Here is a 22,688-nt window from a genome sequence, read left to right on the forward strand (position 1 = left end):
TGACTGAAATCCGGTTCTTTCTTGGCATGCGCAGGAACATTTCAGGCTTGTCTGGTGTAGGTCTTGAGAAATCCTCCAAATGCTTTGCCCTCGCATGCCTGGATGTGATTGACGTACGTCTGTACATGCCAGTATCAGTATTTAGCCCTATTCAGGCTGTACTGGTTTCTCAGCCTGACATCTGTAACGTGACAGAATCGTGCACGTCTCCTCTGGGATCGAATCCAGACAGCTATGAATTTGCCCACACGTGATCTCGCTATACATGTACTATAAAGTGTAGCTGTCATCACGTAACCCATTCTGTGTTGTGCCGTTACAGGAGATTAATCACCGGCGTGGTTGTTACGATGTCGATACTTTTACAACAAGTGTTCTTTACGACGTTCGTGAATTATGTAATCATTAATGAACGACATGCCATTAATTTAAAAATAAAAATCTATTTCTGGCTACATGTAATGTTGTGGAACGTCCGCAAAGAAGGTTCCTATCAGCCGCAAAACGGGGGTGTGGCTTTGTAGGAAGTCGTATTTGTTCAAATTTTGATCTTTAATCAAGCAAGCTTCTCCAAAATGACTGACTATATACCCATATCATGTTTTCTAGCTAGCTAACATCATTGTAAGGCCAAAACATTGCTAGCTAACGTAATTGGAGTCGAGGGCTAATATTTATCTGATAAATAACAAAACAATCCTGATCAACCAATCAAATGCTTCCAATATGGAGCGTTTTTTATTATTATTATTATTATTATTATTATTTAGTTTTTTTTAAAAAGAAAGAAAATATGGTTGTGTGTCTTTTTATTAGCTCTAAACTAGGCAGGCGTAATGCATCTCGATGGCACAGTATAGACCACACTAGACGAGGCTGTATGTAAACCCCCAGGCTGTCTGATTCTCTTTAACGAGCTTTAGCAGGCCAGAGGCGGAGAAACCAGCGCTGATCTTCATTACCAGGATGCGTCGGAGGAATCAAATAGGACATGATTGCGTTTCGTGTCGGTAATATCCGCATTCAGCAGACAGGGAGACGAGGCCTGCTCGGGAAAGCACCGTTTACTGCTGCGAAAGCTCGAACAGGTCGACGAGATGTGTTCTGATAATCTCTAGCAGTAATAATACTGTAAGAATGCCTGATAATGTTATTTTGGGTGCTTTATATAGTATTATCCAAAATGTATTAGCTAGTGCTCCAGGCATGTGAGATCTACCGTGCTCAAGTATCGCGATATGATATTTTTGTCGTATCGCCCACCTGAGACCTATAAGTTATCGTGACACTATCGTTGAGTAACCTGTGTCACACATTCTTAGAAGGTTTATTCAATGTTTTTGTTACTTATTATGACCGTGACTCCGTTCTGCACAGACGTCATGTTTAATTCAGCAAAACAAAACAAAAAAAGGCTCAAAGGTCAGTGAAGGCAAAGTGCATCGATTATAGTACATCGGAGTCACGTTTGTACGTCCGTTATGACCGACTGCGTGCCGCTTAAATACCGGTTGAGTTATTGAGATATCTTCTGCAAATTATGACAGTATAACGCAGTTCCCCACTCACAGCTTCAGTTCCTTCCCGCCATAAGTTCTCATTTACTGTTTTCATGCACAAAAACGACAGGAAAAGTGTTGAGTCTCCGCCCCTTTTTTGCTCCATCTTCATCACCTATAAGGAACGGACACTTAAATTAAAACAATAACGCATTCAAAACAAGAGTTGGACGGGGTGGAGGCCCTGGAGGTGTGCCGGGTTCTGCTCTCGCTGTGAAAAACAAAAGCTTTCATAATCACACGCTTGCCCTGCTTTCATCTCAGCAATGTCGCCAGAGTTGGGCTCATGTGAAGCGGATTTACTCTTGCCTTCAGGGGGAAAAAAACCCCCCGTTCTCGAGGTCTGAGGTGTTTTTTCTTTCTGTGACCCTTCCCTTGACCTGCGCAACATTAGTACATGACAGGATGACACGATGACACGACTCCATCGGTCCCTTTTCCTGTCGTTTTTAAACACACCCTTCTCGTGCACTAATGTGCGTCTAACTCTGCTGCATCTCTGACGGGGGCCGACGTCTCCATGCCGCGGAGAGGCAAGGTAGAGGTTGCTCTTGGATTGGCCCAGTCGACACAAACGCTCCAACGGTCTTTAAAGCGGGGCTTATCGCATGTTTGGGCAGGAAGGGTTTTTTTGTGTTTTTTTTTTTTTTTTCCTAGGGGAAAGGTCAAGGGGAGGGAAAGAAGAAATCTGTGAGAGGACGGGAAAGAGATGGAAGGTTACAGAGAGGTTAGATGAAGTGCTAGTGCGAGGAGGAAAAACAGAGAAACATGAAAGGAGGTTCTTAATCTTTTAAATGTAGCACACACACACACTGTATGTACCCCCCCCCCGCCCCCACACACACACTGTTCTCTAAGGTGATTCATTTCACTTCCCATCAAAACACAGCAGCCCCCCCACACTCCCTGCTGTGTAGGTGTGTGTGTGTTTGCATTTCTGTGCTCCATGGGCGTGTGTATGTGCTGAAGTAATGCTTCAGTGCTCAAACACTGCAGTCTCGGGAGCTGGAACTCGTTCATGCTGATCTGGCATTTTACTTCCTCGTCAGCCGAGTGCCGTTAAAGATGTGGCGCGTCCGTCAAAACATCGAAGAACCCTTCAGTAACTCCTCGACCGATCGCACACCTTTGGTCTACGTCGACCGTATATATGTTGCTTGAAAACATTGAAGAACCCTTCAGTAACTCCTCGACCAATCGCACACCTTCGGTCTACGTCGACCGTATATATGTTGCTTGAAAACATTGAAGAACCCTTCAGTAACTCCTCGACCGATTGCACACCTTCGGTCTACGTCGACCGTATATATGTTGCTTGAAAACATCGAAGAACCCTTCAGTAACTCGTCGACCATATATGGCTCATCAGTTGATAAGGTCTTGCAGGGGGCGGGGTTAAACAGGGACCTTGCACCCTTACCTCGTTAAGCTGGGTTACTTCGAATCCTGGGGTGTTTCTCTTCTCAGATTGGTTTGTTTGGTTGCGAAAAAATAAGGAAACGTTCCAAAAAAATAAGGAACGCTATCGTGATAAATTGTCACCGCACGCTTTTCTGACATGTTGCGGACATTTATTTATTTATTTATTTATTTATTTATTTATTTATTTATTAATTATTGCAGACCGATTGGAAGCAGCTAATAAAGAGTAAAATTAGACAATTTTTTTACAGACTCTTTTTTTCCTTCATTCCATTTTTAAGATGTAGTAAAATAACATCAAAACACACATACAGGCCTGTCCGAAAGTATCGGAACAGCAAGGTCAATTCTGTTCTTTTCGATATACGTTGAAGACGTTTGGGTTGGAGAGCAAAAGACGAGATCAGAATTTCAGCTCTTGTTTCCTCATATTTTATATCTACGTCTTGTTTGAGCCCCACCCATTAATTTTTTTTCTTTCTTTAGGTGATCAAAAATATTGGAACACCTGTCCACAGGTGTTTCTTGCTGCCCAGATGTGCCGTGATAAATTGATTTGTTTTGTTTAAAGAATTCATAGCTTTGAATATCTACCCTTGGTTTCTCCTCCAAGTGGAGGTTGTACATGATGACGGTAAGGAGAACTTTGCTTAGATAAATATATCAAAGCATGTCCTGATTTTAAAAATCACTTACCGCACCTTTAATGTTGTTTTGGTCCCATAAATAGAATTCAAACTTTGATAAACTAAATTGAGGTTGTTGTTTTTTTTTGTTTTTTTGCCATGCAGAGTGTAATGAGGCGTGCGTGTGTGTGTGTGTGTGTGTGTGTGTGTGTGTGTGTGTGTGTGTGTGTGTGTGTGTGTGTGTGTGTGTGTGTGTGTGTGTGTGTGGCCGTGCAGTAACCAGTGCTCCGATCTTATAAAATTGTTTTCTTTATATTGTTTGGCCTGTACTGATGCATAACAGTGATAACGTACAGTAGAACCCACCACATCTTTCGTCTGTATGAAACACTGCACTGTTCTGTAACCTGAGATCATATTCACAGATTAGCAAATGACGTGCGTCTGAAACGGGAAGTAACGTGACGAGGTGAACCGGTCGTTATTTAGAGTGGATAGCTGTCCCTCGTGTTATACCGCACAGTACATGTAGACACACTGACATGCTTACAGCCCAGTGAGACCCCTTCCCTCCTTTTCCTAGCATCTACAGTACTTCATCGACGAGAAACATATGCTGACCATATGCTGAACTCGCCAGCGGGGGCTTAAAGTACTCCTTTACAGGATAAACAGAGGCGCGTGGGAGAAAAACATCTTTAGACTTCTATAAGCCGCCGTTGATGGTGAATAGTGCGTGCAAATGTTTTTATTGTTGTTTATTTGGGTAGCATACATTTTGTTTACTAAACATTCTTAGAAGTGGTGAAAAGATTCGTGGGTGGAGGAGGCGTGGCCTCTGGGTGTGTCAGTTTTAATGAAGGAGTGTTGTTTTATTGTACATATCGGTGCAAGAGGAGGAGGTGTGGCCTTTGTGTCTGTTTCAGTGAAAGGGGTGTGGTCTCTGTTCTCATAGAGGCGTGGCTTCTGTGTTTCAGTCTCAGGGAAGGAGGTGTGGCTTCTGTGCTTGTCAGGTTCAGTGGAGGTGTGGCCTCTTGTCAGTTTCAGGGAAGAAGGGTGTGGCCTGTGTGCTTGTCAGTTACAGTGGAGGAGGCGTGGCCTCTATGCTTGTCAGTTACAGTAGAGGAGGTGTGGCCTGTGCTTGTCAGTTACATTGGAGGAGGTGTGGCCTGTCCTTGTCAGTTACAGTGGATGAAGCGTGGCCTCTGTGCAGGTCAGATTCAGGGAAGAAGGGCATGGCCTGTGTGCTTGTCAGTTACAGTGGAGGAAGCATGGCCTCTGTGCTTGTCAGTTTCAGGGAAGAAGGGCATGGCCTGTGTGCTTGTCAGTTACAGTGGTCGAGGTGTGGCCTCTATGCTTGTCAGTTACAGTGGAGGAAGCATGGCCTCTGTGCAGGTCAGATTCAGGGAAGAAGGGCGTGGCCTGTGTGCTTGTCAGTTACAGTGGAGGAGGCGTGGCCTCTGTGCTTGTCAGTTACACCTCAGAAAGCATAATTTTCTGAAAACATTGAATTTCTGACATGACTCTGCCTCTGAAGATGGCTTTAGTAGGCGGAGCTTTTGGCTTATTCATATTCTGTCCACCATTCTCCATGCAGATACCAATTCTCATTGCAATCTCGTCTGAAGAAAATCCTGCATTTCTATTTCAGGGTCAGTTCTGTCGATGATTAACGTTTGCTTAATCTCTGAGTCGATGCCGAGCTACTGCAGCTGCTCCAGTCTGATCAGCAAGGAACTCGTTTATTTAGCACGGAGATAAAGATCTGCATTAAAGGTGTTTACAGCTGGCAGAGAGAGAGAGAGAGAGAGAGAGAGAGAGAGAGAGAGAGCGCGAGAATAAGTGGGAGTAGACACACAGCGAGAGGGAGAAACAGATGTCGGAAGGGTTGGGAGATTTGGGGAAAGATAACCTACTTCCAGGGCTGCTCATAAGTCTCATAAGTCAAGCGTCTTATAAAGATGTGCTTTGATCTTTATTTTATTTATTTATTTATTTATTTATTTATTATGAAATGTACATTGGTGAACAAAAAGTCTGAATGCTTCTATTTTGTATTATTTTCGAATTTAATTTGTCGTTTGTACTAAGGAGTGAACGTTATTAATATCACAATAATCATGTAAAAATAGTGAAGTAGAAATAGTAAAGATGGTAAACATCAGGCTTCCATACGATTTCGAGTCTCTAGGCAATGGTTCGACATTTAACGATGCCGCTGAATATACGATACGATCCGATACTATACGCTGCGATGCTATGTTTGATGAAACCACTCAATCTGATATGATACGATTTCTTTTCTTAAGGCTATAATTCGATATTTAAGGATATCACCGAATCCGCTACGACACGATACGATTTCGATTCTTAAAGCAGCTGTTCGATATTTGATGATCCATTATTCAGAGTTCTTACACTTTGTTTACTTATCCGTAAGAAAACTGTTTAAGACCGGCTTCGTAGGCAGCGCACGTTACAGATTAGACGTGCGTGCTGAAGTTCACTAATCCTCAATATGAAAGCAGTGAAAATGGAGATTTCTCAATTTCTCCACCTTTTGAGGACGATTTAAATAAGTAAATAAAATAAATAAGTCTTTGATGTACTCGTTGACCGAGAACGCCGTTTTATACGTGTCATACACATGGAGTAGCGTTACAGCGTGGTTTGAACGGAGTTTTATGTTTTTTGATTGAGTTTGGTTGGACTTGTTGTTTTTAGTTCTCCCCCTGAGATTGTTGAGTGTTTAACCGGAGCACAGTCGGGTCACGCGCAGGACCGATTAAGCGCCGTCCCGTGTGGAAGCCGGGAACACACACATTGTCCGTATTGACTTGCTGAATATTTGATAAAGGCTCGGCTGTTTGTAGACAAAGCCGCTGAACTCGGGTAAGAGCATTGTAAAAAGTGTGTGTGATTGAGGGTACATGTTTTGTTTTTTTGTTTTTTTTCCCCGAGAGCTGTGTGCACACTCGCGCCTGCCAAAACCTCAAAGCAGTGATAAAAAACAGGCCAGTCTCAGGGCCATATTGTGTGTGTGTGTGTGTGTGTGTGTGTGTGTGTCTGCTTGCGCTGTCGCATGTTAAAACCTGGGCCTGCTCCAGAGCTGAGCTTGCTGTTGCTATTCGTTTAGTGTTATTGGCTCCACTCCAGGACCGACAGCTCACATCCACACTCTCTCTCTCGCTCTCCCTCACACACACACACACACACCACTCTGCCTCTCAGCAACCTTTAGCCTATTTACACTTTGCTCTGATTAGCGTGTCCTCCTCGCTAAATGCACCTGATTCAGCTTACCAGCTGATTTATCAGCTGGACTGCGTGAGTCCGAGCGTGAGGCAGAGCAATTTCCTGTACTCCTGACACGTGTCAAGTATTTTTTAAAATTTTTTTATTTTGATCTTTTGGATTATTATGGGGGGGTGCACGGTGGCTTAGTGATTAACATGTTCGCCTCACACCTCCAGATTCTGGGTTCGATTCCTGCCGTGGGACTGTGTGTGCAGAGTTTGCATGTTCTCCCCGTGCTGCGGGGGTTTCCTCCGGGTACTCCGGTTTCCTCCCCCAGTCCAAAGACATGCATGGTAGGCTGATTAGCGAGTCCAAAGTGTCCGTAGTGTATGAATGGGTGTGTGTGTGTGTGTATGTGATTGTGCCCTGCGGTGGATTGGCACCCTGTCCAGGGTGTACCCCGCCTTGTGCCCGATGCTCCCTGTGATGGACTCCATGACCCTGAAAAGGATAAAGCGGTATAGAAGATGGATGGATGGATTATTATGGGATACCTCTCGTTAAATTCTGCGTTCTTGGAGAAATTATTACATATGTATGTATAGAAATTTTGTCTACGTGGGCGGCAAGATGACAGCCGAACAAGCGAGAGTTTCGTAAGTGTATGCAAATTTATTGCGACACAAATCCAAACAATTTGCTAAGAATTCCTGGCCTATAGTGCTGGACAGATTCTGGACAGGCCACGCCTACAAGAGAAGACTAAAAGTTGATTGGTATTGTGAGTGTAGGTGGCATTAATGTACCAAGATTTCTTTAAATTTAAATTTCATGTATATAGTCTAGTTTAATGTTTGTCCTGTTAGTGTTGCCATAGTAGAGGTTTTTTTGGTGCGTGTAATAAGAGAGCTTGTGAACCATTAATTAAATTGCTGCAGGTGCTGAGTTGGACCAGGCGTGTTCCATGTTTGTGTGTATGAGATTGAGAACATGTGTGTGCAGGTCCGTGTGAAAGTGTGCGAAGGTGAGAAACAGGCTGTCTCTGCTCTCGAGTTGCTCAAATTGGAAACACTGTAGGACTGGAGAGAAACGTACAGTCGGTCGGGTTTAATTGCTTAACGTCGAGGTTTTAAGGAAGTGATGAAACTCAGGACTCTCTTTTGTTATTTAAAAGCGGGAAACGTGTATCCTTTTCCTGTGTTGCTCCTTTCCTGTGTGCCCACGCGTGTCAGAGGTCACCTCCGGCATTTCGGAGGCAGCGGATCTATTTCTCTTCGCTTTTGCATTTTTTTAAAATGAATATATAAATATATTTGAATATTCATGAGTCTGCCAGTAATGTTTAATTTTGTTCATTTATTTATTTTGTATAAGATTTACATAAAAGCCCTTCTGAGAATTTTGTGATTTTTGCGATCGCCTGAACAAACGCAGAATCAAGCAAACTCGCTCGAGGAGCTCGAAAATTTTTCAACATGACTGCAGACTTGGGCTGAGACGCGTCACGCGACGTCATTGCGACGTAACGTGCGTTCAGCCAAAGCCGTCTTCGATTCACGTGCGTCGAACACGAGTACGTACAACTGAAAGGTCTCGTTTGAAAAACAAACATCACTGCGAAAGTGCGTGCGGAACAATTTCACGCAATTACGATTTTGCCAATTCGATCGGTTTTCCACAACTTCTGATAAAACCGCAGCAAAATCGATTGTTTTTGGCCGCAGCAATCGCAAAAAGACTGTACAGAACGATGTTTTCACGCATGAATAAATGTTTTATTTAAATGCATGCTTTAATACACACTCAACTGAATCCAATATGGCTTCCTATTCACTATATACATGCTCCCTACATAGGGACTGAATAGTACGCGTATGATCGAAGGTCAGCCTCGTATAAGTGTCGATTAGAAATGAACTATTGAAAACTAAATAATAACACAAGACCGACCTTACGGTTAAATGAGAAGTCCGTTATACCGGGGTTCGTTATTCCGCTTGTACCACAGCTATTTACCCATGATTGATTACGCTGTTTCCTTTATTAACGAACTACACACCACACATTGTAACATAGACATGACATCAGTGAACTACTGTCTTTAAATCATTAAAACCTCCCCTGTCTGTCTCTCCCTCTCTCTGTCTGTCTCTCTCTGTCTCTCTCTCTGTCTGTCTGTCTCTCTCTCTGTCTGTCTCTCTCTCTCTCTGTCTGTCTCTCTCTCTCTGTCTGTCTCTCTCTCTCTCTCTGTCTGTCTCTCTCTCTCTCTCTGTCTGTCTCTCTCTCTCTCTCTGTCTGTCTGTCTCTCTCTCTCTCTCTCTCTCTCTTTTACAGAGAAATTCTCTGTCCCAGGAAACTTTGTGAAGCATTGTGACTGTTAGAAAGCGCCGACACTGGAGACTCCTTCCCTGAACGTTTAATAAATGTCTCCTTACAACGACATAATGACATTTCAAGGCTTTTGCCTATCAGGTCAGACTTGTTTAGCTTGGCCTGGTCTGAGTCCAGTTCCACTGATGGACAGGATAAACCAGGATGTCAAACTGTGCATAGAAACTGACGTGTTTTTCCCCTGTAATCCGGAGATCTGCTGTGAATAAGACTTCAGTTATAGTTTTTAGGGGGTTTTCCCCTTAAATGTAAAATGGATGCTTATGTCGGTCGTATGTTGTACCGTAGCGTGTTGTCTAGTGTTTGTACTTTTGGTCCATGGCTATGTTTGAAACCACAGACTAAACAATAGACAGATGTCACACTGTTTTAACACACTTTTGGGAGTAGTAGAATGCAGTTTTGGACGTTGCACAACTCTGTAGATAAATGTTACGTTACGCGCATTCCTTCGCTTTCCAGTCAGTCGAGCCGTTATTACACCGATTCATGTCCTCATTCCTGACCACATGCCAAAACTCTTTAGCAGAAGTTGAACACCGCAATAGGGGCCTTTTTGGTTTTCAGTGGGAAATTAAATGAAAAACTCTTTTTTTTTTTTTTTTTTTTTTTTTTTTTTGTTCGTTTGTTTGTTTGTTTTCTTTTTACATTTTGCTTTCGTTGAACTGCATAAAAGTTGCGATTTAACGCAGACAGACGCGTGCAGGATGCTCACGACACCGTGTTTCTACAGCGCTGTCATTCTCGGTTCTGATTGGTCAGAGTAATTTCCTATAAAAGCATCTCTGACAGTAATTCCAGCTGTGTATGACTCACAGGTTTGTATTAATGCGCTCTTTTTAATACGTTATCGTTTTTATATTAGCGGTCAGTTTGGCAGGAGCTCCGCATCATCTAATAATAAATATAATAAACAGATTAAAAACATTTTTATGCAGTTTTCTATTTTATTTTAATGTTAAATTGCTTAGAATGTGTATTTGGTCTGTTGAGGAAATACTGAAACATAGACATGACATCAGTGAACTACTCTCTTTAAATTAATACAAATTGACACATCTGTCTGTCTGTGTGTCTCTCTCTCTCTCTCTCTCTCTCTCTCTCTCCTGCCCTTTAGACTTAGTGACTTCACACACTTACTATCTGAGCTTCAATAAGTCGGTCCTGGGGAGTTTCTCTTGGAAGCGTTAGCTCATGTAGACTAGAGTCGAAAAGTGCTACATTCAATTAAAGGTCGTAACTTGTAATTTCCAAACTCCGATTGAGGGGAAAAACCAACGAAAACGGCCCTTCTAATCAGAATTCCTACCTACCCCAAGTTCAGCAAGTGACATCAAATAAAAATGGCTGCTTACTGCATAAACAGTACACTTTTAAACGAGGTTATACAGTATATAAGAGTTCACTGGTGCTCAGTCAACATAGAGACGTTCACTTGTTACATTGACGACACAGGTCGCTGTTTTGAGGCGGAAAATATACATCACTCGTCACAGTTAGCTAACTACTTTGTTGACGAACATGCTGGCGTCTACATTTTTCCCCCTGCAGAGGTCGAATATGACGGTCTTCCCATTTCCGGAGTACATCGAATGCAGCGTTCGGACGTCTATCCTTCCTTCCGAAAGGATTTGCTAATCAGCCGAACCAGTCAGCTCTGCTTTAAACGATTGCAAACGAACACTGCACAGGTGCACACTGTAGGATCACTCATCTCTCTCGAATTCTCTCCTCTTACATTCATTCATTACATTCTTCACACTCTTTTTCTTTTTCTGTTGTTTTCTTCTTCTGTCTTGTTCTCTCAATCCTACTGTACTTCTCACATTTATGTTCCATCACTTTCTCTTTCTCTTTGTTCCATTCCTCTTTTTCCTCATTTTCTCTTCTTCCTTCCTCTTTTTTTTCCTGTTTCCCTTTTCTTCTCAATTTCATCCATCACTCTCTACTCCCTGAAAGCGGCGTGTATTTGTTTGCAAATCTAGTTTTATTTTTATTCATTTCCTCGTCACATTCTTTGCAGCTTTCGTGTTGGTCAGAGTGAGTACTGAATATTGAGAGAGAAATTCAGTACTTTGGATGGTGAATTTTTGTTTATATATATATATATAAAATAAAAAAAAACCCCAGCATGTTTAATAGAGTCCATCTGAATTGGTGTCGGGCAGCGTACACTTCCAGTTTACCAGCTGGTTCGTAAACGTAGCCCGCTCACACTCCGGATTTGTAACCTTGCCCGATACAGTGAGCTTTATGAGTCATCAGCTTTCCGATTTTTCCTGGAAGACGACTAGAGTCATTACTCCTGACTGGCTGTTACGCTGAGCACTCCTAACTCCTAGTCTTACACTCCAGAAAGCAAATCTCTGGAAAGGAAAGTTTAGAAGTCCGTCATGCTTCTGCTTTTAATATCCAAAAACAAAACAAGTAAGAGGTTGAGTTCAGCTGTCGGCTTGTGGAGTTTGGTGACAAGTGCATGTTTGTTGTGGAGCTTACGAGCTGACACAAAGTATAGGAATTTTGTTTATTTGAATGATTTGACTGTAAAGAAAAATTTTTGTTCCTGTGGAGTATTTTGTACATTTACACGTTAGATTTGCCTTTTTAAAAACGTAACCAGACCTGGACGTGGAACACAGCCACTTTTTCTTTACTGAAACTGATGCTGAAACCTACTAAAATGATTAGTTTTATAAAACAAAACTTAAACAGAACCGCAGCTTGTGCACTGAAATCGCGTTGTCAAAGTAATAAACATAACGATGTACAAATATAACTGAAAAAATCACTTCTAGCGATGAATACGGTCACGTCTGTATTTATACGTAAACATTTTCATTTCCAAAAATCAAAATTTTCCCCCAAATTCAATTCGAATCTTATACATTTACAGGATGATTTTTATTTATTTATTTATTTATTTATTTATTTATTTATTTATTTATTTATTTATTAGTTTTTTTCTAGTCTCATTTTTTACAGGTATCGGCCCGATCCTTATCCTGGGTGTTGGATTGGTGCCATTTCTAATTTAAAAAAAATACAGATTTGATGTAAATTGTTGCTGTAAAGTGTTGTTGATTTAGCAAAGTAATGCTTGTTTAACATATTTTTGGAAGGAGTCTCCGGTGTCGGGGCTTTGTAACAGCCGTAACGGTACGTTTTCCTCTATGGGAAAGTCTTGGTCATGTGACAAGCTACTTTTTTTTTCCCCCTCTTCTTCTACAATGTAAACTAGGCCAAAAGTGAAGTCATGCTTTCGTCCATAAAGTAAAGCGACGAGATGCAGAGTAGGACCTGGAACCTGGAACCTGCTTAGAGTCAGCTAGCACTGGCGTTTTATTTAGGTGTTTTTTAACGACTTACCCATTCATAATGTCAGGAATGTTTTTAGAACTGAAGTGTAAATGAATCTTAACGAGTTATTAGATGGAACTTGGCTCGTTATTAAATTTAAATACTATTTAAATAATATAAGTATATGAAGCATGCAGCCGCTGTTTAAGATCACTATTTGGGGGGAGAACATGGAAAACTTTTCTCAAATCTTTGGTTAAAAACATGGGTAAAAAAATTTACATTTTAAAATTCAAATCTACACAAAATTCATATTCAAATACGAGCTTTCCAGGTCTTTAGTTCGGGAAGCGTGTTTACACCGCCGGGGTGTGTAGTATCTCCGCTCAAACCCGGTCTGTAGCGACGGATTCGTGATGTTTTTGCTCGGCGTGCTCCCGCTACCCACCCTGACCCCGTGCCTCTTTATTTTTTCCATTCCCACCCTCACCATTAGCCACGTTCAGCTCGTTCCCACACATCACGGAAGCTTCTCGATGTGACGTCCATGCTGAAAATAAACCTCAGCGAAGATGGATATAAAAATATTTAACCAACGAAACCAGCACCCCAGCTGTCCTTTTAAGAGCTTCTCTCTTTGACTGAATCGACGAGGCTAATGCGTTTCTCCTTGAGACAACCTATTACCTATGGTTCTCATTCTTCTTCTCGTTAATATCGTCTCCTCTTCAGAAGGATTCGGTGAAAGGATTACGGATGAGTTCTGCATGCAGGCCACTCTGAAAGTCTGGTGATGGTGTTTCTAATGTTCATAATGTGCTGTTTCTAACAGAAGAGTATAGTCTACTATAAGTGCTCTGTAAGTTTCAGTGGTTTAAGATTCATCTCCCGTGACCACAAGATCACGGAGCTGGAGTTCCACGCTAAGTGGCAGGGGATCATGGGAGTGCACTTAGCGTTCTGCCGTCCTTACACCGCTAGGCCATCGATCAAAGCCATATTCGTGTCACTCTTATTAGTGTAAAGTTTTCCTTAGGTTTGTTTTAAACAGCTTTACTATTTTATAAACACATTTTCCTACACAGCAGTTAAAAATAATTTATCGGTGCCTTGTAGACACCAGTTCATCTTTACTCGTAATTAAAATTCTATGTTTCTTTCTCTCTCTCTCTCTCCCCGTCTCATTCTTTACAGCCCCATGAGTTTGATGAGTGCAGGTTGGATATCAGTGTTAACGACAGCGTGTGGTACCTGAGGGCTCTGGATCCGGACCACCGTCACCAGTGGATCGACTCCATCGAGCAGCACCGGGTGAGCCCAACATCACTACATCCACACTTCCTCTAACCCGTAACCTCAAGTTCACACTCTGCAGTGCAGCACAAAGGTTTTTAGTGCCAGAGTGAAACTGCTTATTCGTGTACAGACGGTTCTCGCGGTGGAAAACCTCTTCTATATTTTGCGCCACTCTGATTTTTTTTCAGCACGCGGTCTGACACGACGCAGTCCGACTGGCCGCCACCAAGCCATGCAATACTTCTCTTGCTTTCGCAATCTTCTTTGCAGGGATAGCTGCACAGAAATCTTGTGACAGACTACGGGATTAAATTTGTGCCAAAAGTATCGAACATAAGGTTGTTTGTGTTTTTTTTTTTTTTCAAGAAAGATCAAAGGTTTACAACGAGAGAGAAGGAAAACTGTGAAACTGAAAACCAGTAACATGGTTTTTGAATAAACAATCACGGTTTATGAACGCGCTGCCGGAGTTTACGTTTACGCTCCGCAAGTTTATGATCTCCATTCTGGTACAAGTCTCATGTGTGGGCGGGGCTTTACTGTGCTCTACTCTCATTGGCTAGTGAGATTTGGACGGACAGCTCCCTGACCTGGAAGTAGAGAGTTCAGTGGTGTGAATTTTGGAGAGCGTTCTGGATGCGGTTCTCTGTATAGTTCTAGTGTTTGTATTTTGTAGTGGAAATCACTCACGTACTTACTCAGTGGATTAGTTCGTGATTAATATCTGAGGTTTGGGTGATTTGATACCACTCTACTTCTTATAAGAGGAAAGAATTGAATGCTGTTTGTATTCAGATGGTCACGGAGCCCCGTTCCAGTCCGGCTTCTGGATTGGCGTAAATGATTTGAATGCCCTCGGACTAAAGTGTCGAACAAATCTTTGCGTCGGCGTTTGCGTTGAGGACACGTGTTTATCCGAAACACTTATCGAGGTTCTGTTGAGGTTTTAGCTTCACGTTGGTCAGGGTGTGTTTTAATCAGAGCCTCGGAGCCGAACTCCTGTCCGGGCCATCTGCCTTCTGACACCGGCCCGGCGATGTCATCACGTGAGCGTTACCATGGAGATTGTGTTACCAAGGGGACCCGAGAGTCGTCGTCGTAGTCACTGAAACGGAGGTCTTTTCAGTGCCTGGATGATACGTGTGGCTTTTACAAACACTGGAAGGTTGACTTTTTGCGTCTAGATCTTAAAGGTGCATCATGTTTTTTTGTTTTGTTTTGATTTGTTTGTGTTTTTTTATTTTTATTTTTATACTGACTACAACCTTTTGTTTATTTTACTACCAGCCTGCACACACAACACTTCTCTGTGGCTTTTTTTTTTTTTCTCTCTTGAATTGTTTTAATCTCTGGAGATTCACACAAAGAGGCATGATGCTGACCTTCAGACAGTACCGCAGAACATCTCCATGTAGGCTGAATATGAGGAATGAGAACTGAGCAAACCTTTTTTTTTTTTTTTTTAAATAAATATCTTTTAAGGCGTGGTAGTTGATTCTGATTCAGAACCGGTCCATGTCTGTTCAAATCATTTAGCTGGAGATGAACTGAAATGCAGGACACACTGGCCCAGAAAATAAATAAGTAAATAAATAATAATAATAGTTAAAAAGAAAAAAAAAAAACTTGGTGGTTTTCAGGCCAGTTTTTTTTTGTTGTTGTTGGGTTTTTTAAAAAAAAAAAAAGTATCTGTTAATTTAATTATATACTTATTATTCTAAGTAATTAGTGTTTTTTTTTTTGTTGTTGTTGTTTTTTTTTTTTGTAGTTTAGAGGCAAAAACGTAGTTGAGGTTATAAAGTCCGTCCTTTCAATAGGATAAACTGAGCTGAGAATAACTACAAACTAAAATAAACCATCTATTTTCTAAGATTATCAAGAATTAAAAAAATTCGGGAACACGATTCAGAATAACAGCACGTGACCTCATCCTTTAAACACCAGCCCGATTCCCTGATCAGACAGAACTGCGTCCGAGTGGGCGTGGCCTAATATTATAATCGGCTTGCTTGATTGACAGCCTCAACAGTGCAAATGATGTGATCTTTACATGTGTCTGTGTGTGGTCTCAGTATGACAGGCTGGGTGTTGTTACACACACGCACCACATCCTGCAAATGTAAGTCACACATACCGAAACATGTACCCCAGGTATTCTTTTCAGTTTCTTAGTATGGGTGTCACATGCATGCATATACAGTTACAGACACCTACATGAAAACACTCATGCACACACGCATACAATCCGGAGTGAGAAATTGGGAGACAGGGAGTCTTCCACACACACTACATAAACACTTTACTAACACAATAGGTGTGTAATTTGGAGGAAATGGTGTGTGTGTGTGTGAGAGAGAGAGATTTATGGAGCCCAACCCGATTCAGAGTAAACACATTTCATCCTTTTTCTTTTTCTTTTTTTTTTTTTTTTTTAAAAACTATATCACTGATTTAAAGTGCCTGCCCTTCACACCGTAGACCACACACACACTCACCCGTATACATTTTCACTCATTGTAGGCCACAGTTCAACAGTGCAGCATGCTCTCTCTCTCTCTTTCTATATATATATATGTATACTGTATGTATGTATATATGTATGTAAATATATATATTAGATAGAGATAGATAGATAGATACATACATACATACATACATACAGTATCTCACAAAAGTGAGTACACCCCTCACATTTTTGTAAATATTTGATTATATCTTTTCATGTGACAACACTGAAGAAATGACACTTTGCTACAATGTAAAGTAGTGAGTGTACAGCTTGTGTAACAGTGTAAATTTGCTGTCCCCTCAAAATAACTCAACACACCGCCATTAATGTCTAAACTGCTGGCAACAAAAGTGAGTACACCCCTAAGTGAAAATGTCCAAATTGGGCCCAATTAGCCATTTTCCCTCCCCGGTGTCATGTGACTTGTTAGTGTTACAAGGTCTCAGGTGTGAATGGGGAGCAGGTGTGTTAAATTTGGTGTCATCGCTCTCACACTCCCTCATACTGGTCACTGGAAGTTCAACATGGCACCTCATGGCAAAGAACTCTCTGAGGATCTGAAAAAAGAATTGTTGCTCTACATAAAGATGGCCTAGGCTATAAGAAGATTGTCAAGACCCTGACACTGAGCTGCAGCACGGTGGCCAAGACCATACAGCGGTTTAACAGGACAGGTTCCACTCAGAACAGGCCTCGCCATGGTCGACCAAAGATGTTGAGTGCACGTGCTCAGCGTCATATCCAGAGGTTGTCTTTGGGAAATAGACGTATGAGTGCTGCCAGCATTGCTGCAGAGGTTGAAGGGGTGGGGGGTCAGCCTGTCAGTGCTCAGACCATACGCCACACACTGCATCAAACTGTTCTGCATGGCTGTCGTCCCAGAAGGAAGCCTCTTCTGAAGATGATGCACAAGAAAGCCCGCAAACAGTTTGCTGAAGACAAGCAGACTAAGGACATGGATTACTGGAACCATGTCCTGTGGTCTGATGAGACCAAGATAAACTTATTTGGTTCAGATGGTGTCAAGCGTGTGTGGCGGCAACCAGGTGAGGAGTACAAAGACAAGTGTGACTTGCCTACAGTCAAGCATGGTGGTGGGAGTGTCATGATGTAATCAAATATTTACAAAAATGTAAGGGGTGTACTCACTTTTGTGAGATACTGTGTAATATATATATATATAGAGGATGCTGACTCTGTGCTATTAGATTTTAACAATGATCGATCAGATAAACACAGACTCTTCCCGGCCTGTGATTGGATCATACCGATGTTCGGCTGTCAGCGTGAGCCGAGCTGACAGCCCGACTGTGTTAGGAGGATTGGGTTTGAACTGGAGTTAACTCTGGAGATGTTCAGACTGAACGCTGACTAAACATCACTGCCCTCTAGTGGTAAAGCAGCAACACTGTTCATCACTTCTCCAGTTTCCAAGTGTGGAAGTAGAGCAGCTCTGCTCTGAGGTCTGAGTCTGCGGCTGAAAGTCGGGACGCGTGAACAGGAAGCTGCTCTTAGCTGTAAAGGGTGCAGGAGGAACCGGTGTCTGTTAGATGTTCTCTTATCAGTGCCGATGCGTTGGTTTCTGAAACGCTGATTTTTATTGCATTTGGAGGCCCAAATGTTAAAATACTGCGTTTTCCAGCAAAAATAGTGTATTAAATATTGTATTTTCTTTCTCAAATAAATACAAAATTGCTGCAGTATTCATGAATCCAAAAACAAGTTCCTTCCTTTTTTAAAAAATTATTTTTATTTTCGTATTTATTTGACTATTTTTATATAGTTCATATGACTAAGAACCATCTTGTTTTCGTTATAAAATTGATGGAAATACGGTTATAATATATAACCATGTAAAATTTTGTGCGACAAAACAAATATTTGTGTTCCACAATCATGTAATCATGTCTTTTGAATTGATTTTATTTTTATTTTAAATATTTTTATCATAACTTATTTGTCTATATTATTTTGTATTAGACCTAAAGATTTCTCACCTTAAAGATGTCAGATTGCAGATGTTTCTCTTTTCAAATGTACAAATGAAAAAATAGATATTTTCCACACAATAATTAGTCCTGGAGTTTTATTAAAAGTGCACAGACTGAATTTTTGTGTGCATTAAAAACAAACAAAAACATCGTGTTGCCTTCACCCCTGCTCTGTGGAGGAGGTACTGTTACTCCATACACCTGTGGTTTCTTTCTAATTCAGGTTCCTTTTCCCATAGACATCTCTCTGATCTTCATGTTGGTTTATCCTTTTTAACAAAAATGACAGTCTTCACAGATGAAACTGAAGGCTGCAACCAAGAGTAAGACGTTCAGAGCTATTAATCATTTAAACAGTCAGTGTAACTGGACACACCTGGGCAACAAGAAACGCCCGTCAGTCACATGTTCCAGTATTTTTGCTCACCTACAAATCAGGTGGTACATTCTGATACAAAATGTGATGTGTGTTTTTAAAATTTTATGCCGTTTAACACGTCTGCGTATAAATACCAGGAAATAAAAGCTGAAATACTGATCTTTTGATCACAAACACAAATGTCTTAAGCAGTCTGGGCCTTGCTGTTCCAATAGTTTTGGAGGGGAGTGTAATTCGTTCCCTCGCCAGCCTCAGCCTTCCCCCCCCCCCCCATCTTTCTTGCTCTTAAGATAAAACTGGCCGCTTGTCATGTTGCAGAGAAAGCGTAAAGGCCTTTAAAAGGAGACTTTCGTGGAGGAAATCCAATACCACAATGATAAAAAGCTTGAGCAGGCACCTGACACACGCCGTCCGAGCCCGGTGGAGTCGAGTCGATTGCCCTCGGAACACACCCTGAATATTGTGATGTGTCGCCCGTGTCGTAACCCGCGCTGAGAAATGAACCCTCATTAGCGACACACTCGGGATTTACGCAAGCGTGCCGTGTTGGAGCATGTTCAGTGTGAGGGAGGGACCTGCGGCTCCTGGGCTTTCGTGTCTGACTGCTTTTTCTAACCAGAGCAGGGAACGTCTAACACACACACACACACACACACACACACACACACACACACACACGGTGTTTCAGACACCGTTGCTTGATTTCTGTCCTTTCATCAGATGATCGCGTTGAGAAACGAGTTGCATCAGACCCGTGTTTGTGTAAGAGCTGAGACAGTAATCTGGGTTTTGCTCTGTCTCTCGTCACGTCTCGTCTCAGGTGTGCACGTGTGTGTGTGTGTGTGTGTGTGTGTGTGTGTGTGTGTGTGTTTTTTACACCGTGTAACATGCTCCATTTTGAGCCGTTACTCATGATCTGAATCTCAGGAGGATTCTTCTGGAGCTGAGGCTCTCAGACCATCAGATTTGTAGTCAAATGGTTTTCATGTACATTCTGTTGCAAGATGCGTTGCTCGTTTGTGAAACCACGGCAACCGGTACTAACGTGTCCGAAACAGAAAGCAGCCGTTTAGATCCCTTGTTACTGGACGCTTGTATCGTAGCGCTGTTGAGTTCTCGAATGCGATCGATCAGAAGGCGATTATTGTTTGATTGATTAGTTTTTCTCTGAACAGCAGCTCTGATCGAAGTGCATTATCGTTTCTATAGTAAACGCACGTACGGATGACGGAACAATACACGCGTGAAAAATATTAATAAGTCGTTATTTAATAAAGAAAGATCTTTGTTTTCTGTTCTCCAGTGTCAGCACTTCTCTGTAACATGATGTGGTGTTTTATTTATTTTTTTGTCTTATTAACTTAATAAAGGTAGGCTGTTTTTGGTCTTTGATATGACGTTCTCTCTCTGTCTTTATTTTTCTCTTTCTCTCGTTCTCTTTCTCTCGTGCTGTCTCTCTCTCTATCCCTCTCGTTCTCCCTCTCTATCCCTCTCTCTCAGGCTGAGTCCGGTTATGGTTCTGAATCCAGTTTGAGGAGACATGGCTCCATGCTCTCTCTCACCTCAGCCACCAGCAGCTACTCCGCCACCTCCACCTCCTCTTTTAAGGTGAGAAACTCACACACACACACACACACACACACACACACTCGGCTCCAGCCTTTCGTTCACTCTCACACTTTTCACATCTCTCTTACATGTTCTGAGTTTGCAAGTTAAAAAATAAGTGAGATCTTTACAGTCCAAGCTAGCATGCGACAAACCGATCCTCTATAACGACGCACATTTCTACAATACACCATGCGTATCGAGCAGAAACTGCAGAACAGTGTTGAAATTTGTATTAAATATCCGCAGAAAAAATGATCAAACTGTGAAACATCAGCGCAAAACTGTCATATTAAATCATCTGCTTCCTGTCTGAAGTTCTGAAGACACCCGAGATCTTACAGAGAGGTTTACTGCCACATGATTTATCACAAAATCGTTATTATATGATCATATCGCCCAGCTCTAGTACAGGCTCCATAACTCCATAACCCTGCAGTAAATCCTTTCTCACTCCGTGTGTGCGTGTGTGTGTGTGTGTGTGTGTGTGTGTGTTTTGCAGAAGGGCCATAGTCTGCGAGAGAAGCTAGCCGAGATGGAGACGTTCAGAGACATCCTGTGCAGGCAGGTGGACACGCTACAGAAATATTTCGATGCCTGCTCAGACGCCGTGTCCAAAGATGAACTGCAGAGGGATAAGAGTGAGCGACACACACACACACACACGCACAATAAACACATTGTATCACAATAAAGCTTTCACTTACGACCCTAGAGTAATATAATTCGTGAGTGTGTTCTATCGAATTCTCGAATCTGATTGGTCAGGAAGGCGTTGATTTCATTTTCTATAACAGCGTCTCTGACAGCTTCAGGGCAAAAAAAGATTCGCAGGTTTATATTTAACACGCTCGTTCTGCAACGTTATCGTTTCTATAGCAACAGCTCGTTCACAGGAACCTGTACAGCGGACGCTCCACACAAACAGTGTGGAATTGTTGATGCTCTGAGGTTTTCTCTTTTTTCTCCAGTGTCAGCAGAGGTAAAGCAGACTTTATAACAGAGCGGCTGGTTATAGCAGCTATAATGTACGCGATGGCACGAGCTTGTTTCACGGATGTTCCACGGCGTTAAACGTAACGATAACTGGATTAAAAAGTACGGCACGTCGTTCTTTAATAAATGGAAAAAAGTAATTATTTGGGAAAGTGCTGCGATGTAAGAGGAATAGAACGGAAAATAAGCGAGTTTGTGACGCCGCTTTGCGTAAGACCGCACCACGGAACCTGCTGACTGATTAGTTGCATGTTTTGTACGTAGAACAGGCGTGATAACACATCATGGTGATCTCTCCATGTCGCGCTGCAAGATCCACCTCATCTCACTCGCTTCCATGCTCACGTGTGCTCTCTCTCTCTCTCTCTCTCTCTCTCTCTTTTTCTCTCACTTTCTCTCACACACTTTCTCCCTCTAACTTTCTCACTTTTTCACTCTATACTTATACACCTCTCTCACTTTCACTCTACACTTCTACACTTCTCTCTATCTGTCTCTCTCTCTCTCTCTCCACACACACAATCAGCTACTTCTTTTTGTCTGTTCAGTCCTCCCCCTCGTCATCGCTCCGTCTCTTTCTTTCTCTCTCATTGTTTTCTTCTTTTTTCCAATCTCGCCTCTCCTCCGATTATTTCCTTTTTCCGCTTCCTCTCTCTCTCTCTCTCTCTCTCTCTCTCTCTCTCTGTCTGTGTGTCTGTGTGTCTGTGTGTCTGTGTGTGTGTGTGTGTGTGTGTGTGAAGAATGAACAGGTCCATTGTCGTGCTGTGTGGTACACTGAGTTTCTACACTTGCTGTCTCACTGTGCAGCCTGATGTACTGGCAGCTCTAGGCAGTGCCTTCAACTTCCACTGGGGTCTCTGAGTTCATACTAACCGTGTGTGTGTGTGTGTGTGTGTGTGTGTGTGTGTGTCTCCTCATGCAGTTGTGGAGGACGATGAAGACGACTTCCCTACCACTCGCACTAATGGCGAGTTCCTGCACAACCACAACGGCAGCAGAGAGAAGCGTAAGTTTCATATTAACACCTGGGCAAAATCCTGCAGCCTGCTTGGGGTGTTTTTTTGTTTTGTTTTGTTTGTTTTTGTCTTACACTAGCCGTTTAGCTTTAATGGTGGGGTTTGTCATTTTTAAAATTGTTTGCTAACCTATAATCCTAATCTAATTTCAAAAGATGCCTTCAAAACTGTGATTTGCATTATTGCCTTGCAGTGGATCTGGGTGATTTTTTATTTTATTTTTTTTTGGTTAGTCTATTATGTTTTTTTTTTTGTTTTTTTCTGGCCCAGAAATTAGCTCTGCCCACCATCACTTAACCAAGCCTGCATATTTTTCAACAGAGTGAGTGATTTTGCTTAGTCAGAAATGGGATAAGGTTTG

General features: G+C 42.1%; 1 protein-coding gene across 2 annotated transcripts in view; it reads left to right on the plus strand.

The window, feature by feature from the left end:
• Positions 1–22,688, plus strand: part of LOC128622030 (ceramide transfer protein) — a 42,712-nt gene that overhangs the window by 4,749 nt on the left and 15,275 nt on the right. For both annotated transcript variants that reach the window (XM_053648207.1, XM_053648208.1), the window contains exons 3-6: positions 13,727–13,843; positions 20,208–20,315; positions 20,818–20,956; positions 22,234–22,317. In XM_053648207.1, the coding sequence (XP_053504182.1) occupies positions 13,727–13,843; positions 20,208–20,315; positions 20,818–20,956; positions 22,234–22,317 (448 nt within the window). The remainder of the gene's footprint in view (positions 1–13,726; positions 13,844–20,207; positions 20,316–20,817; positions 20,957–22,233; positions 22,318–22,688) is intronic.

The sequence above is a fragment of the Ictalurus furcatus genome, chromosome 18 (assembly GCF_023375685.1).
Source record: "Ictalurus furcatus strain D&B chromosome 18, Billie_1.0, whole genome shotgun sequence".
In the NCBI taxonomy this organism is placed as follows: Eukaryota; Metazoa; Chordata; class Actinopteri; order Siluriformes; family Ictaluridae; genus Ictalurus; species Ictalurus furcatus.